At 42.1% G+C, this 18850-nt stretch overlaps 1 protein-coding gene across 1 annotated transcript in view; it reads left to right on the top strand.

The window, feature by feature from the left end:
* Window positions 1-16739, top strand: part of tex261 (testis expressed 261) — an 18032-nt gene extending 1293 nt beyond the window's left edge. Inside the window, exons 2-6 of the mRNA XM_080742388.1 lie at window positions 9500-9579; window positions 11312-11465; window positions 13240-13307; window positions 14527-14629; window positions 15949-16739. Coding sequence (XP_080598514.1) covers window positions 9500-9579; window positions 11312-11465; window positions 13240-13307; window positions 14527-14629; window positions 15949-16064 — 521 coding nt within the window. The 3' untranslated portion in view covers window positions 16065-16739. The remainder of the gene's footprint in view (window positions 1-9499; window positions 9580-11311; window positions 11466-13239; window positions 13308-14526; window positions 14630-15948) is intronic.
* The last annotated feature ends 2111 nt before the right edge of the window (window positions 16740-18850 follow it).

Below are 18850 nucleotides of genomic sequence, written 5' to 3'. Positions count from 1 at the left end.
CAGGCCGCGACCATCAGATCATATGTTAACTGGGGACCCCCACCCTACGAGCACTAAGAATTTGTGGCATTACATTTTGTATAACACGGTTCTATTGTGAAAATAGCAGATCTACATGCTCACAACGCCGTTGTAAGTATGTAGATCTGCTATTTTCACAATTTCTTCCTCTAATATTTGACAATTTGGCCAATTTGTTATTTTATAGGTTAAATTGTCACTTTGGAAATGTGCATATACCTCTATATACACTTAAACTTTATCTTGATTTGTTTACTGTTGAGTGAGAAAACAATGTTACACATTAAGTTAATCATCTGGGGACCCCCTCAAAATAACCTGGGGACCCCCCTGGCGGTTCCGACCCACAGGTTTAGAACCACTGCTTTAAAGTACATTATATTTATATGCTATATGTACATCTTTACCCCTGAGATACCGTTTATGTCACGAGAAAAACATGAAGAATATCTCGTTTCCATTATAGAACAAACTGAAAAGTAACTTTATACTGATATTTAACTACCCCAAAATAGCAGATCTACAAGCTCAGAACACGTCATGTTGTGAGCTTGTAGATTTACACTGATGCTACGCTGTTGGTTTACCTGTGATCTTATTTTACTGAGACATTCTATGATCCTGGACTGTAGTTTAGATGTGACAGCTATCACACTGTGATATAGTTCATAAAGCTTAACTTACAAAAAAAACTAAAACAAAGCAATCATTGTAAAGGCAGCCAAACGGGAGGGAATATATTGTGAAGCCTATAAAGCGTGGTGTTGACAGTAAATCAGGTCTTGACTTAAGGTCTTTGCACACTGCTACGTTTTTCGGGTTGAATATCGGAGTGAATTTCGGAGCGGGCAAATAGAAAAATCAACCTCACGTTATGTCAGTCACGTTTGCACACTGCCGCACCACTCGGTCCTTTGCTCTATCAGTGTGCAAAAACCTTTAATTTAATAATTTTTATTTTAATGCAGCAGCAGTAAGATGACAGCATTAACCAAAGCCTGGTGTTTAACGGATAACTAAACAACAAACTAGTGACGAGAAAATAAACCGAAAATACTAAAAACAAACTGAAAACACAGAAAGGGTTGAACAACTGTACGTCTTTCCGTGGCGTTCCCAACCCTACAGCAATGCACCTGTGACACCCCAAACTGGCTGTAGGCTAGGGCTGTCACCAATCGATTATGACATTTTACATGGTGATTAATTGTCACTCAAATAATTGGCTTGTAGGCTTTGAAGTTGCACATGGTAGATATGACACATAACCTAAATATACAAAGAAATTACTGACATATTTGACAACTTAATACTTTAAAAAGACCATTGATAGTGGAAATAGCTGATCTACAAGCTCACAACGCATAAATAAATTCCAAATATTATCGAATTATCTCGCGGCACCCCTGGACTGTCGTCGCGGCACCCCAGGGTGCCCCGTCACCCACTTTGAAAACCCCTGGACTATAGTACAGTCATTAGCAGTTATGTTAGCCCTACAGGAGGAGAGGTGTGTGTGTGTGTGTGTGTGTGTGTGTGTGTGTGTGTGTGTGTGTGTGTGTGTGTGTGTGTGTGTGTGTGTGTGTGTGTGTGTGTGTGTGTGTGTGTGTGTGTGTGTGTGTGTGTGTGTGTGTGTGTGTGTGTGTACAGTATGTATGTAGGCTACATGATGCCATAGTGTTATTATTATTATTATTATTACATAATGAAGTGATTTAATTAGAAGGTCACAGAGAGTTCAGTGTACTCAGTAATGTGGGTTCATCATCATCATCATCATCATCATCATCATCATCATCGCTCCTGGGTAAAACACAGCATATATACTGTATTTACCCCATCTAGAAGCTCACAGTGTGTCGCAACGCTTGTAAATCTGCTATTTCAGCTCATTATTTTTTTTATAGTTTGACCTTGTTTTTTGTGCCTATAATGACTTGTCCAAATTAAATATAATTTGTTGGCCAAGAATAGTCGCTTGCATTGTCAGCTTGTAGATCGGCTATTTTTGGCGAAGAGATTTGGTGTATTAGTGGAAAATTGAGTGTAGAAAGTATGCTCTTTGCAGATCTGTTTTTACTAAGCATTTAGGATTTGAGATGAGATATAGCGGATATGCAGCTCAGCAGAAGTAAAATACGATATGATTATTGTGAGCATTTTTTATGAGAATAATAGGGCTGGGGCGGACCCTAACCCTATGGATTTGTAGTTATCGCGATAATACATTGCTGTTTACATACGTTATGACGGTATCTCCCCCAAAAAGTCATGTTGTTGTTTTAATAAAATGTATCAACATAATAATCGTGGTAATGAACTCGGCACCGCGTTATGCATTACACAACCGTGGTTATTACATCCACCTCTACACGATAAAACGATTAATAACGATGATATCGTCCCATACCTACTCCACTCTGAACTAGTTGGGAATGGGATGGGCTGGATGAAGCCCATTCTCCAGGGCAGGCTTTCCAAGCTGTCATGATATGAGCACCCCATTCCAAAGATATCAACGCACTGAATGGGAAGTTGTAAAGTCTTTTCATAGTTACAATGCCCTACTCAGTATCTTGCCTACTGCACCACGCAAAGGTCTGAACAGTCGTGACAACTTCCCATTCAGTGTGTTGATATCATTCGAAGCTGCTGATGTGAGTGTTGTGGAGAGAGCTTTCCAAGCTGTCATGCAGTGAGTGACTGAGTGTTGTGGAGAGAGCTTTCTAAGCTGTCATGATGCAGTGTTGTGGAGAGAGCTTTCTAAGCTGTCATGATGCAGTGTTGTGGAGAGAGCTTTCTAAGCTGTCATGATGCAGTGTTGTGGAGAGAGCTTTCTAAGCTGTCATTGTGTGAGTGTTGTGGAGAGAGCTTTCTAAGCTGTCATTGTGTGAGTGTTGTGGAGAGAGCTTTCTAAGCTGTCATTGTGTGAGTGTTGTGGAGAGAGCTTTCTAAGCTGTCATTGTGTGAGTGTTGTGGAGAGAGCTTTCTAAGCTGTCATGATGCAGTGTTGTGGAGAGAGCTTTCTAAGCTGTCATGATGCAGTGTTGTGGAGAGAGCTTTCTAAGCTGTCATTGTGTGAGTGTTGTGGAGGGAGCTTTCCAAGCTGTCATGATGCAGTGTTGTGGAGAGAGCTTTCTAAGCTGTCATTGTGTGAGTGTTGTGGAGAGAGCTTTCTAAGCTGTCATTGTGTGAGTGTTGTGGAGAGAGCTTTCTAAGCTGTCATTGTGTGAGTGTTGTGGAGAGAGCTTTCTAAGCTGTCATTGTGTGAGTGTTGTGGAGAGAGCTTTCTAAGCTGTCATGATGCAGTGTTGTGGAGAGAGCTTTCTAAGCTGTCATTGTGTGAGTGTTGTGGAGAGAGCTTTCTAAGCTGTCATTGTGTGAGTGTTGTGGAGAGAGCTTTCTAAGCTGTCATTGTGTGAGTGTTGTGGAGAGAGCTTTCTAAGCTGTCATTGTGTGAGTGTTGTGGAGAGAGCTTTCTAAGCTGTCATTGTGTGAGTGTTGTGGAGAGAGCTTTCTAAGCTGTCATTGTGTGAGTGTTGTGGAGAGAGCTTTCTAAGCTGTCATTGTGTGAGTGTTGTGGAGAGAGCTTTCTAAGCTGTCATTGTGTGAGTGTTGTGGAGAGAGCTTTCTAAGCTGTCATTGTGTGAGTGTTGTGGAGAGAGCTTTCCAAGCTGTCATTGTGTGAGTGTTGTGGAGAGAGCTTTCCAAGCTGTCATTGTGTGAGTGTTGTGGAGAGAGCTTTCTAAGCTGTCATTGTGTGAGTGTTGTGGAGAGAGCTTTCTAAGCTGTCATGATGCAGTGTTGTGGAGAGAGCTTTCCAAGCTGTCATTGTGTGAGTGTTGTGGAGAGAGCTTTCTAAGCTGTCATTGTGTGAGTGTTGTGGAGAGAGCTTTCCAAGCTGTCATGATGCAGTGTTGTGGAGAGAGCTTTCCAAGCTGTCATTGTGTGAGTGTTGTGGAGAGAGCTTTCTAAGCTGTCATTGTGTGAGTGTTGTGGAGAGAGCTTTCTAAGCTGTCATTGTGTGAGTGTTGTGGAGAGAGCTTTCCAAGCTGTCATGATGCAGTGTTGTGGAGAGAGCTTTCTAAGCTGTCATTGTGTGAGTGTTGTGGAGAGAGCTTTCTAAGCTGTCATGATGCAGTGTTGTGGAGAGAGCTTTCTAAGCTGTCATTGTGTGAGTGTTGTGGAGAGAGCTTTCTAAGCTGTCATGATGCAGTGTTGTGGAGAGAGCTTTCCAAGCTGTCATTGTGTGAGTGTTGTGGAGAGAGCTTTCTAAGCTGTCATTGTGTGAGTGTTGTGGAGAGAGCTTTCCAAGCTGTCATTGTGTGAGTGTTGTGGAGAGAGCTTTCTAAGCTGTCATTGTGTGAGTGTTGTGGAGAGAGCTTTCTAAGCTGTCATTGTGTGAGTGTTGTGGAGAGAGCTTTCCAAGCTGTCATGATGCAGTGTTGTGGAGAGAGCTTTCTAAGCTGTCATTGTGTGAGTGTTGTGGAGAGAGCTTTCTAAGCTGTCATGATGCAGTGTTGTGGAGAGAGCTTTCTAAGCTGTCATTGTGTGAGTGTTGTGGAGAGAGCTTTCTAAGCTGTCATTGTGTGAGTGTTGTGGAGAGAGCTTTCTAAGCTGTCATTGTGTGAGTGTTGTGGAGAGAGCTTTCTAAGCTGTCATTGTGTGAGTGTTGTGGAGAGAGCTTTCTAAGCTGTCATTGTGTGAGTGTTGTGGAGAGAGCTTTCCAAGCTGTCATTGTGTGAGTGTTGTGGAGAGAGCTTTCTAAGCTGTCATGATGTCAGTGTTGTGGAGAGAGCTTTCTAAGCTGTCATTGTGTGAGTGTTGTGGAGAGAGCTTTCTAAGCTGTCATTGTGTGAGTGTTGTGGAGAGAGCTTTCTAAGCTGTCATGATGTCAGTGTTGTGGAGGGAGCTTTCTAAGCTGTCATTGTGTGAGTGTTGTGGAGAGAGCTTTCTAAGCTGTCATGATGTCAGTGTTGTGGAGGGAGCTTTCTAAGCTGTCATGATGTCAGTGTTGTGGAGAGAGCTTTCTAAGCTGTCATGATGTCAGTGTTGTGGAGGGAGCTTTCTAAGCTGTCATGATGTCAGTGTTGTGGAGGGAGCTTTCTAAACTGTCATGATGTCAGTGTTGTGGAGAGAGCTTTCCAAGCTGTCATTGTGTGAGTGTTGTGGAGAGAGCTTTCTAAGCTGTCATTGTGTGAGTGTTGTGGAGAGAGCTTTCTAAGCTGTCATGATGTCAGTGTTGTGGAGAGAGCTTTCCAAGCTGTCATTGTGTGAGTGTTGTGGAGAGAGCTTTCTAAGCTGTCATTGTGTGAGTGTTGTGGAGAGAGCTTTCTAAGCTGTCATTGTGTGAGTGTTGTGGAGAGAGCTTTCCAAGCTGTCATGATGCAGTGTTGTGGAGAGAGCTTTCTAAGCTGTCATGGTGCAGTGTTGTGGAGAGAGCTTTCTAAGCTGTCATGATGCAGTGTTGTGGAGAGAGCTTTCTAAGCTGTCATGATGCAGTGTTGTGGAGAGAGCTTTCTAAGCTGTCATTGTGTGAGTGTTGTGGAGGGAGCTTTCTAAGCTGTCATGATGCAGTGTTGTGGAGAGAGCTTTCTAAGCTGTCATTGTGTGAGTGTTGTGGAGAGAGCTTTCTAAGCTGTCATGATGCAGTGTTGTGGAGAGAGCTTTCTAAGCTGTCATGATGCAGTGTTGTGGAGAGAGCTTTCTAAGCTGTCATTGTGTGAGTGTTGTGGAGAGAGCTTTCTAAGCTGTCATGATGTCAGTGTTGTGGAGAGAGCTTTCTAAGCTGTCATTGTGTGAGTGTTGTGGAGAGAGCTTTCTAAGCTGTCATGATGTCAGTGTTGTGGAGAGAGCTTTCTAAGCTGTCATGATGTCAGTGTTGTGAAGAGAGCTTTCTAAGCTGTCATGATGTCAGTGTTGTGGAGGGAGCTTTCTAAGCTGTCATGATGTCAGTGTTGTGGAGGGAGCTTTCTAAGCTGTCATGATGTCAGTGTTGTGGAGAGAGCTTTCTAAGCTGTCATTGTGTGAGTGTTGTGGAGAGAGCTTTCTAAGCTGTCATTGTGTGAGTGTTGTGGAGGGAGCTTTCTAAGCTGTCATTGTGTGAGTGTTGTGGAGAGAGCTTTCTAAGCTGTCATTGTGTGAGTGTTGTGGAGGGAGCTTTCTAAGCTGTCATTGTGTGAGTGTTGTGGAGAGAGCTTTCTAAGCTGTCATGATGCAGTGTTGTGGAGAGAGCTTTCCAAGCTGTCATTGTGTGAGTGTTGTGGAGAGAGCTTTCTAAGCTGTCATTGTGTGAGTGTTGTGGAGAGAGCTTTCCAAGCTGTCATGATGCAGTGTTGTGGAGAGAGCTTTCCAAGCTGTCATTGTGTGAGTGTTGTGGAGAGAGCTTTCTAAGCTGTCATTGTGTGAGTGTTGTGGAGAGAGCTTTCTAAGCTGTCATTGTGTGAGTGTTGTGGAGAGAGCTTTCCAAGCTGTCATGATGCAGTGTTGTGGAGAGAGCTTTCTAAGCTGTCATTGTGTGAGTGTTGTGGAGAGAGCTTTCTAAGCTGTCATGATGCAGTGTTGTGGAGAGAGCTTTCTAAGCTGTCATTGTGTGAGTGTTGTGGAGAGAGCTTTCTAAGCTGTCATGATGCAGTGTTGTGGAGAGAGCTTTCCAAGCTGTCATTGTGTGAGTGTTGTGGAGAGAGCTTTCTAAGCTGTCATTGTGTGAGTGTTGTGGAGAGAGCTTTCCAAGCTGTCATTGTGTGAGTGTTGTGGAGAGAGCTTTCTAAGCTGTCATTGTGTGAGTGTTGTGGAGAGAGCTTTCTAAGCTGTCATTGTGTGAGTGTTGTGGAGAGAGCTTTCTAAGCTGTCATTGTGTGAGTGTTGTGGAGAGAGCTTTCCAAGCTGTCATGATGCAGTGTTGTGGAGAGAGCTTTCTAAGCTGTCATTGTGTGAGTGTTGTGGAGAGAGCTTTCTAAGCTGTCATGATGCAGTGTTGTGGAGAGAGCTTTCTAAGCTGTCATTGTGTGAGTGTTGTGGAGAGAGCTTTCTAAGCTGTCATTGTGTGAGTGTTGTGGAGAGAGCTTTCTAAGCTGTCATTGTGTGAGTGTTGTGGAGAGAGCTTTCTAAGCTGTCATTGTGTGAGTGTTGTGGAGAGAGCTTTCTAAGCTGTCATTGTGTGAGTGTTGTGGAGAGAGCTTTCTAAGCTGTCATTGTGTGAGTGTTGTGGAGAGAGCTTTCTAAGCTGTCATTGTGTGAGTGTTGTGGAGAGAGCTTTCTAAGCTGTCATTGTGTGAGTGTTGTGGAGAGAGCTTTCTAAGCTGTCATTGTGTGAGTGTTGTGGAGAGAGCTTTCCAAGCTGTCATGATGCAGTGTTGTGGAGGGAGCTTTCTAAGCTGTCATGATGTCAGTGTTGTGGAGGGAGCTTTCTAAGCTGTCATGATGTCAGTGTTGTGGAGGGAGCTTTCTAAGCTGTCATGATGTCAGTGTTGTGGAGGGAGCTTTCTAAACTGTCATGATGTCAGTGTTGTGGAGAGAGCTTTCCAAGCTGTCATTGTGTGAGTGTTGTGGAGAGAGCTTTCTAAGCTGTCATTGTGTGAGTGTTGTGGAGAGAGCTTTCTAAGCTGTCATGATGTCAGTGTTGTGGAGAGAGCTTTCCAAGCTGTCATTGTGTGAGTGTTGTGGAGAGAGCTTTCTAAGCTGTCATTGTGTGAGTGTTGTGGAGAGAGCTTTCTAAGCTGTCATTGTGTGAGTGTTGTGGAGAGAGCTTTCCAAGCTGTCATGATGCAGTGTTGTGGAGAGAGCTTTCTAAGCTGTCATGGTGCAGTGTTGTGGAGAGAGCTTTCTAAGCTGTCATGATGCAGTGTTGTGGAGAGAGCTTTCTAAGCTGTCATGATGCAGTGTTGTGGAGAGAGCTTTCTAAGCTGTCATTGTGTGAGTGTTGTGGAGGGAGCTTTCTAAGCTGTCATGATGCAGTGTTGTGGAGAGAGCTTTCTAAGCTGTCATTGTGTGAGTGTTGTGGAGAGAGCTTTCTAAGCTGTCATGATGCAGTGTTGTGGAGAGAGCTTTCTAAGCTGTCATGATGCAGTGTTGTGGAGAGAGCTTTCTAAGCTGTCATGATGCAGTGTTGTGGAGAGAGCTTTCTAAGCTGTCATTGTGTGAGTGTTGTGGAGAGAGCTTTCTAAGCTGTCATGATGTCAGTGTTGTGGAGAGAGCTTTCTAAGCTGTCATTGTGTGAGTGTTGTGGAGAGAGCTTTCTAAGCTGTCATGATGTCAGTGTTGTGGAGAGAGCTTTCTAAGCTGTCATGATGTCAGTGTTGTGAAGAGAGCTTTCTAAGCTGTCATGATGTCAGTGTTGTGGAGGGAGCTTTCTAAGCTGTCATGATGTCAGTGTTGTGGAGGGAGCTTTCTAAGCTGTCATGATGTCAGTGTTGTGGAGAGAGCTTTCTAAGCTGTCATTGTGTGAGTGTTGTGGAGAGAGCTTTCTAAGCTGTCATTGTGTGAGTGTTGTGGAGAGAGCTTTCTAAGCTGTCATTGTGTGAGTGTTGTGGAGAGAGCTTTCTAAGCTGTCATTGTGTGAGTGTTGTGGAGAGAGCTTTCTAAGCTGTCATTGTGTGAGTGTTGTGGAGAGAGCTTTCTAAGCTGTCATGATGTCAGTGTTGTGGAGAGAGCTTTCTAAGCTGTCATGATGCAGTGTTGTGGAGAGAGCTTTCTAAGCTGTCATTGTGTCAGTGTTGTGGAGAGAGCTTTCTAAGCTGTCATGATGCAGTGTTGTGGAGAGAGCTTTCTAAGCTGTCATGATGCAGTGTTGTGGAGAGAGCTTTCCTAGCTGTCATGATGCAGTGTTAGGGGTGAGGAGGAGTTCACAGGGCTGTCCAGAGGCTGCTCTTCCCCCCAGAGTGTCATCTCAGTGTGTCTGTGATTGACAGCTGTCACCTGCCCGTCTCCCTGGTGACAGACAGCCACGTTCTGAAACAACCTCTGCTCCTTCTCTCATCATTATAGATTTATGACGTGTGTTGCTTTTAAACCACATTTAGTTTTAGCGGTGCCTTGTTGGTGTCGTAATAATGGCAGATTTTTCACTTGTTTGCATGCTGAAAATAGCCGATCTACAAGCTCACAATTGCCACGCTTTGTGAGCTTGTAGATATTAATGTGTTGATGTTAATGTGTTAGTGTTAATGTGTGTTCACATTGGGGCTTTTAAGCCGTGACATCATTTTGTAGGCAGAGGAGAACTCTGCCCCCAGAGCATTTTCTGTCCCTCGCTATTTCAACAGATCCGAGACAAAAATAACGACTAAAGTATAATTCTAACACTTTCCTTTCAACAACAAAGAGAAGAAAAATGTGTAAATAGTAAAAATAGTAAAAAGATTCACGGAAACTGGGGGCAGAAATTCTCCTCTGCCTACAAAATGATGTCATGATACTTAACAGCCCCTACAATGTAATGTCTGCTTTAACAATGTCATGTTTTAATGTGTATTCACAGCTGCAGGTCTGTACTACCTAGCAGAGCTGATAGAAGAATACACAGTGGCCACCAGTAGGATCATAAAGTACATGATACTGGTGAGTATGGGATGTTATTAATATAGTATTTAATATAATCATAAAGTACATGATACTGGTGAGTATGAGATGTAGGGTTTCAACGGTATGAGATTTTTAACACCGTCCGTGTCAACACCGCGGTTATCGGTAACACCGTTTCAACCACCATTGAGTGTCTTGTCGTCTTGTGAGCACTCAGTAGCAGCCAATGCTACCTCAAGCTACAACAACAACAACAACCATCCAACCATACTCAAAATTCAGCTTTGTAAAAAAGCAACAACACTGTTAGTGTTACAACAGCCCTGCGTTTTCTTGTTTGGCTAATCGTTGTTTTTCCGCCTACTGCGCGCTGTGACATTATACAGCCACAGCTAGTCTCCTGGAACGTGCCCTGCGAGTGGGGACGAGACATCATGCAGTCTGATGGGCTGTGCCTCGCCCCGTGGATGATCTGTTGATTCTGAATCTGTTCTCGACACTCCCACACAAGGAACGGCTCCCGGCCTCCCGCGATTGAGAACCGAATCCCATCGTTCATTTAAAAGAGCAGTTCAAAAGAGCAGAATCGTTGGTGAACGTCACATCTCTACTGCGCTCCTCGGGGCAGAGCAGAGCAGCGGATGCGTTTTTCTTTTTATTTAACGGTGTTATCGGTGTGCAAGTAAAGTACTCTGTGTTGTGCTCCCTCACCGGTAACACCGAGTACCGTTGCAACCCTAATGGGATGTTATTAATTTAGTATTTAATAGAATCATAAATTACATGATACTGGTGAGTACGGGACTCATCAGGCATGCAAACGTGTAGCTTTAAAATATAAAGATAGACAGACAGTAAATCAGGTCTTGTTTATTTTGATGCAGCAGCAGTAAGATGACAGCTTTAACTTAAGTTGGGTGTTTATCAGGCCTTTGTCCTGCCAGGCCAGTATCTGTTCATTCATAGTGTGTATACCGTTGTTCCCCATTGAGCTTGGCACATTTCCTGGGGCAAGCTGCCCAGATCACACATGTCACACGTGTCTTCTTATTCTTTCACTCTCAAAAACGCCTGCAATGTAGTGCATTTGAAACTAAATAGCAGTGCACATCATGGAGTGACCATTGCTTGCCTCCTGTGCATTGTTTTATTTTTATTTTTGTTTATTTTCGTTGCTGAGTGAGGTCAGCAGACACAATGACGTGAGGTGAAAAAACTTGGGTGAAATGTGCCAATCTCAACAGGAAACAACTTTATATATGTTATACAGTATATATATGTTATAGTTCCTGTAGAGAACTATAACATATATATACTCTATTAATGAACACATAGAGGCCTGACAGGACTCCTATCAGGTCTCTATGTGTTCATTCATAGAGTATATATATGTTATAGTTCTCTACAGGAGTCCTATCAGGCCTCTATGTGTTCATTAATAGAGTATATATATGTTATAGTTCTCTACAGGAGTCCTATCAGGTCTCTATGTGTTCATTCATAGAGTATATATATGTTATAGTTCTCTACAGGAGTCCTATCAGGCCTCTATGTGTTCATTAATAGAGTATATATGTTATAGTTCTCTACAGGAGTCCTGTCAGGTCTCTATGTGTTCATTAATACAGTATATATGTGTCTATAGTTCTCTACAGGAGTCCTGTCAGGCCTCTATGTGTTCATTAATACAGTATATATGTGTCTATAGTTCTCTACAGGAGTCCTATCAGGCCTGTATGTGTTCATTAATAGAGTATATATGTTATAGTTCTCTACAGGAGTCCTGTCAGGTCTCTATGTGTTCGAGGGGTTCCCAGTCTTCATGGTGTCAGTAGGACTGTTCACCAACCTGGTGTATTTCGGTCTGCTGCAGACCTTCCCTTACATCCTGCTGAGCTCTCCTAACTTCATCCTGTCCTGTGGTAAGATCATTATATTATCTATTTAACTTATTAATTAACCTAACTTCATCCTCTCCTGTGGTAAGACAATACTTTAACTATTTAACTTATTAATTAACCTAACTTCATCCTCTCCTGTGGTAAGACAATACTTTAACTATTTAACTTATTAATTAACCTAACTTCATCCTCTCCTGTGGTAAGACAATACTTTAACTATTTAACTTATTAATTAACCTAACTTCATCCTCTCCTGTGGTAAGAACATATTTAACTAGTATTTAACGTATTAATTAACCCAACTTCATCCTCTCCTGTGGTAAGACAATACTTTAACTATTTAACTTATTAATTAACCTAACTTCATCCTCTCCTGTGGTAAGACAATACTTTAACTATTTAACTTATTAATTAACCTAACTTCATCCTCTCCTGTGGTAAGACAATACTTTAACTATTTAACTTATTAATTAACCTAACTTCATCCTCTCATGTGGTAAGACAATACTTTAACTAGTTAACTTATTAATTAACCTAACTTCATCCTCTCCTGTGGTAAGACAATACTTTAACTATTTAACTTCTGAATTAACCTAACTTCATCCTCTCCTGTGGTAAGACAATACTTTAACTATTTAACTTATTAATTAACCTAACTTCATCCTCTCCTGTGGTAAGACAATACTTTAACTATTTAAAGGAGCTATAGTCAACTTTTTCTTGAGAAACGGATGCTAAAATAAAAATAATGTTTCGAAAATATTTTATAAAAAAATTTGCTTCGTATATGTGTTTCAATGAAAAAATGACCACAAAAAGCGTAAAATAATGATAATAATCATTTTGGCCATTGTCGGGCAGACACTTTGTTTACATCCTAGTCTAACACTATCAAAGAATAGACTAGAATGTAAACAAAGTGTCGGTCTGACAAAAAAATATTTTACGCTTTTTGTGGTCATTTTTGAATAGAAAAAAACACATGTATGAAGCTTATTTTTTTATAAAATATTTTCGAAACATTTTTAATTTAGCATCCGTTTTTCCAGAAGAAGTTTACTATAGCTCCTTTAACTTATTTATTAACCCAACTTCATCCTCACCTGTGGTAAGAACGTATATTAACTAACTAAAGTAGTTAACTTATGTATTAACTAACTTTCCTGATGGAGGGGAAAGGAACTGGTTGGAATAACGTGTTCCTTCCACGCGCCACGTCCAGCTGAGGAATCAATCCCCTGTCAGGTGAAAAGAAGCAACTTGGACTCATGCATAGAAGGAAGCATGAGGTCAGTCCGTAGCTCTCCCCAGGTTGGCAGAGGGAGAGCAGAGCCCAGGATTACATTAGATAATTGACACTCACTGGGGGAAAAATGGGTTACAAAATCATGGGATAAAAATAAATTGTGGTTGGTTCCGGTTGAAATTTTTGTTGCCTACATAAGTGAATGAGTTCTACTCTCGCTGGTCGCATGAGTTAGAATAAAAGATGAACGTACCAAAGCATTATTATACCAAAAGAAACCAAACGATTGTACCAATTTAAACCCATTAAACCGTTGGTTCCCCAAACACAACACAAGTTATTTGTGCTCCCAACCGGACCAGAAACCAGAAAATGGTAGAATCAGGTCAAACTAGTCAAAGACTTGCCCAAATTGTCAGGACTTTTCAAAAAATTTAGATATACAAGCTCACTGTGCAGCACTTGGTGCCACGATGTGAGCTTGTATATCTGCTATTTCTTTATAAGCTAAAGCATAAAAATAATGTTTCAAATGGTTCTCGTCCTCAGTGCTGGTGGTGGCGAATCATTACATGGCCTTCCAGTACTTTGCAGAAGAATATTACCCTTTCTCAGAGGTAAGAATATCAACTCCTCTCAGAGGTAGGTGAGGTTGCTTTTGGGTTGACCAACAGGACAAGTGTTCATTTGAGCCTGGGACGCAACTGTCTATAAACACAACACCAGATACTGTATGTGTCTAAACACCTGAACGTGGCCAGAGCGCTCTGTCTTCAGCTCTGTGGAATGTAAAATAAGAGCACTGTTTACCTGTAATGTGCTGTTTTTACTGTTGCTACACTTAAACATATACAATAACAGGTGTGAACCCATAGTCCTATTCATAGCTAGGTATTTGGCATAAGAATTGAGGTACAGTATGGTATATTTTAATCACACAGCACCAGAAAGTATAAAACAATAATTTACTTTTCGGGCAAGTGCCTGTTGCCCCTTGGTGTCAACCTCTGTCTTCTGAGGTTTGAATACTGAAAGGGAAATGTCAGCATCTCAAAATAAGTATTGGTGTAGGAGCCTAATACAGGTGAAACTTTCTTTTTTTAAAGTCATACATAAATACTAGACCAATCTACAAGGTAAAAACTAATGTACAGTATATACATAAATAGCCAGAGTCAGAGAGCTATAGTAAAAAATAGTCAATCTACAAGCTCACAACGTATGGTGTCGAGACATTAGCTTGTAAATCATCTGTTTAGCTTGGATATCCCTGGTTGTGTTGTGTCTCTAGGTGTTGGCGTAGTGTGGATCATTGTTGTGTTGTGTTGTGTTTGTCCAGGTGTTGGCGTACTTCACCATCTGCATGTGGATCATTGTTGTGTTGTGTTGTGTCTCTAGGTGTTGGCGTAGTGTGGATCATTGTTGTGTTGTGTTGTTTCTCTAGGTGTTGGCGTAGTGTGGATCATTGTTGTGTTGTGTTGTGTCTCTAGGTGTTGGCGTAGTGTGGATCATTGTTGTGTTGTGTTGTGTCTCTAGGTGTTGGCGTAGTGTGGATCATTGTTGTGTTGTGTTGTGTCTCCAGGTGTTGGCCTACTTCACCATCTGCCTGTGGATCATTGTTGTGTTGTGTTGTGTTGTGTTGTGTTGTGTTGTGTTGTGTTGTGTTGTGTCTCCAGGTGTTGGCGTACTTCACCATCTGCCTGTGGATCATTGTTGTGTTGTGTTGTGTCTCTAGGTGTTGGCGTAGTGTGGATCATTGTTGTGTTGTGTTGTGTTGTGTCTCCAGGTGTTGGCGTAGTGTGGATCATTGTTGTGTTGTGTTGTGTTGTTCTCCAGGTGTTGGCGTACTTCACCATCTGCCTGTGGATCATTCCCTTCTCCTTCTTCGTGTCGCTCTCAGCTGGAGAAAACGTGCTTCCGTCCACCGTCCAGCAAGGAGGTGAGCTTCTTTCTGCTTTCAGTCTAGAGCCCTTCTTCATGAGCGGGACCCACAGGACCCCGCATGATTCTTTAAATTCTTTAAAAAGGCTAAAACTCGTTCTCCTGCTATACCACTAACATGTGGAACGCCCTACCGAAAGCGAGTGTAAACCCCTAACTTCCTTCAAAATCGCTCTGAAAAGTCTCCTCGAAACTTGTGCTGTCGTTGACCATTTTTGGCGCTCGCTGACAAAAACGGCGATCTGCCAAGATCGGGCTGCTCGCCGAGGTTCTGCTCGTTGTGTGTGAAAAGCACTGCAAGAAGATCTGGTCGCGATTATAGCGCTCTGCAATTTCTTCCAGAGTGTTTCTAGATATCTAGCAATTGATATTTGGCTCTGTCGCAAACTGGACATACAGTATGAAAGATGTTGCGCACCCTGGGAAGATCTGTGTTAAATGATAGAAGACAGCATGTGATCACACTTCAACGACAGAACGTCTGTCTGTATGGATAGATGGATATGTCATGAATAGGCTAATAGATCTTTATTCCGAGGGTAAATTCAGGTGTCTTATTGGTAGTGATATTGCTGTTTAAATAATAGTCTGTTTCATCATAATAATATAGATGCTGTTTCATAGCAATATAAAACCAACGCATCTCACAATATGTTGATAAAAGCACGCAGCAGCACGGCTGGTGTTATTATGAAAACATTGTGCGCAGTGCACTCGCTCTGTGTGTGTGTGCGTGCGTGTGTGTGTGTGTGGCAGTGAGAGACGGAAAATCATTAGCGCCCCGATTGATCTTGTGCACAATTAAAATAAAAACAAATGTAATATTGGCTATGTATCGGGGATGCATCCTGGTGAAATATCTGGCAGTGTGTGACCCCTTGTCGGTGATCAATCTAATAGTGTGAAAACCACAACGATATTATGACGGCCGATTTCAAGGAAGTCACTCGTTCAGTGTGAAATACTCTTACCGATCTGATGACTCGCCGACCACGCAATATCGTAGTGTGTTGGAGCCTTAAGCCCATACTTACCTCCCCTCTACCACTGTAAATATATTTTATTTCTTTTTAATTTGTATTCTCCTTTTCTTTTGTTATTGATGTTATCCTATGAAAAGTACTGTGTTCTTTCCATGTGTCTTTCAATGTTATATGAGATACATAAAGTGGTTCCTGTATAAATAATCCAAAACGCTTACTAGGATCTCTTTTTAGTTGACTGTGTACCAGTAAACTGTACTGTCATGAAACTGTACCTTTTCCTATGCAAAGTTCTAATAAATTCTTCAATTAATCAATCGTTCTCATTCTCCAGATGACGTGGTGTCCAACTACTTCACGAAGGGGAAGCGGGGGAAGCGTTCTGGCATCCTATTGGTCTTCTCCTTCCTGAAGGAGGCGGTGCTTCCCAGCAGACAGAAGATGTACTGAGGACAGGTGCATCATGGGAGCACGGGAGGTACTGCCAGACTGTTGTTGACTTCAATCTGGACAGGAACTAAAAAACAAACAAACGAACAAACAAAAGACGACGAAACAACAGGAAGTGCAAAAGGAAGGAGGAGGGGCACATTTAGGGGACGGACCAACGAAACGGACCTTCCTGATTTTCTTTTTTCTTTTTTTTTTTTTGGTGAAGATAGTTTACGCAGGACGTGTTTTGTCCGCTTCTTATCTACGTTTAGACGTCGACGATCACGTGGAGACGCACCGAGACCACCCAGCATCCATAGGAATTCTACTTTGTTTTCTACGCTTTTCGCTGTTAAAATGAGTTTGTGTGGGTCTTCATCTGTGGGGGTGGGAGGTAGAGTCGACTGCATTGACCCATCTAGGACTAGAATTATTTCATGCTTTTACTATTGCTTTAACTTGGTGTCAACTGATGATCATTATATATTTTCTTTTGCAAGTCTTTGAATATATCTTTTTAAAAGCGAACATTTATAATTAAAACATTTGCTTCTGGGGGGGTGGTCCCTGGGACAATATATTTTGAGATCGGGGTCCGCAGCCAAATATTTTTGGGGGTCCTTGACATGAAAAAGTTTGAGAACCACTGATTTAGAAGAAGGATTTCGAAGACATTTATAGAATCAAAAATATTCAAAGACTTGCACAAAAATAGCAGATATACAAGCTCACAGCGCGGCACTCGGTGCCGCGCTGTGAGCTTGTATATCTGCTATTTTTCAATAGTTAAAGCATAAAATAATAGTTAAGTGTTTCAAATCGAACAGATTTGCGTTCCCGGTCGAAATGCCTAAATAGAGCCTCATAGACTTGTATGACATCGCTGTCATCAGTGTTGGATTCATGTGTGTTTTTCAGACGTTCGAACGCAATGCTTAGTAAACGTGACCTTCCACTCTGTTCTTGGTCTGCTCCTTTTTACCGTCGTCTGCACCAAACCTCTTGGCCAAAAGCAGCCCGATCTACAAGCCCACTCCGCCCTTGCTTGTAGATCTGCTGCTTTCGGCTCATGTTCCCCTCAGAATAGGGATTGCTAGGGTTCGGGGGGTTAATGTAAAGATTTGGCGGCCCCTCCTGTAGTAACTCCGAGGACCCCCTAGGGGTCCCGGACCACCTGTTGAAGACCCCTGACTTACTACAGTTTGTCATTTGTTCTTGTTTTGTTGGACGTTCTATTTTGTACGCATTGTGAAAATAGCAGATCTACAAGCTCGGAGGCCTCTGCCTCTAATGTTATGTGACAATTTGGCCAATGTTTAATTTGTCATTTTAGAGGTATTGAAAAGTCCTTAAATTGTCACTTTAGAAATGTGCAGATACCCTCTATACACTTAAACTTTATGTTGTTTTGTTTACTGTTGAGAGAGAAAACAATGTTGCACATTAAGTTATAATGTGCAATCTGGGGACCCCCCAAAATACCCCCCCTGGGGGTCCCGACCCACAGGTTGAGAACCACTGCTCTATAGAAACCCTCATAGGAAAACAATGTTGGTCAGGGTTTGCTACTTTGTGTTTTTGGTACAAAAGGCCTCCCAGGGATGGGACGATATGAAAATTACACGTCACGATTATTGCAGTCTGGCCATCGTCAAAGAAAAGGTCCTTTTCACTCCAGTTAGTCTGTTCTTAAGAGACTACCATTATTGTGGCAAAAATAATCGCGATAATGAAAAGACGATTAAAACTTAAAACGACTCTTTTTGTTTAAACCACTTGAAATCCCAGCATCCTTATTCTGGGAGGAACGTTTGCCAAAAAAATAAATAAAAAATAGCCGATCTTCAAGCTCACAGCACGTTGTAGATCTGCTACTTTTGGTGAATGGATTTGTGTAGAGTGAAATAAAAGCGTAACCAAATGTGCGTGTGGCCCTGTTAAAACACCCCATCTTAAATGTGTACACTTATACATTAAATAATACAATATAAGTTAGTTGTAAAGTGCAGGGTGCTTCCATCTCAATTTAACACGTATAAAAAATAATTTAATACATGTAAAAAATTAAATGCTGACACGGACATTGGGTCCTGCATTGACGTTGTGCACTCGAGCGAAGCGTGGGTTTGTCCTGAACACAGGAACGAGTCCAAAGGCGCATTTCCACTGCAGGGCCAAGCCAGAACCAGAACCAGAACTTTCCAGAACCAAGAACTTTCAAGAACCTGTGATGTTCCAGAACCAAGTTCTGCTTTTGTTTCCATATAACCAGACCCAACCGGGAAGCTCCACTGGTCAGCCTGATTTGGCTGAGACAAAACAGCTGGTCATTTTAACAGCAGCACATTCGGGAATCTAACATCTAAAATAACAGCTGTATGTAAATACGTATATTATTAGTTACTACTTTCTGAATATAAAAAAAATTAAAACAATAGAACGTTCAAACAAGCTGCTATACTGTAGGCTACTGAGCGTTTGGTCGGTACGCTGCCTTTGCTCTAGGGAGGAAAAAAAGCGTCTCCCTCTCTCTCTCTCTCTCACACACACACACACACACACACACACACACACACACACACACACACACACACACACACACACACACACACACACACACACACGGCGCGCGCGTAATGAAATGAAATGCGTATCTCCACTGTAGTTTGTTGTCTGTCTGTCTATCGACGTACATTTTCTTTATTTTTGCTTGGCACCGTGTCTGTTTGCTTATGCACTCGACGCCCGTTTCAGAAAGACGACGGCAACGGAATTTGTTTGAAACTCCTTCATTTAGAACGGAT

Source organism: Nannobrachium achirus, assembly GCF_963921795.1.
Source record: "Nannobrachium achirus genome assembly, chromosome: 14".
NCBI lineage: Eukaryota > Metazoa > Chordata > Actinopteri > Myctophiformes > Myctophidae > Nannobrachium > Nannobrachium achirus.
The sequence above is the reverse complement of the archived record's forward strand: the minus strand, read 5'-3'. Positions and strand labels throughout refer to the sequence as shown.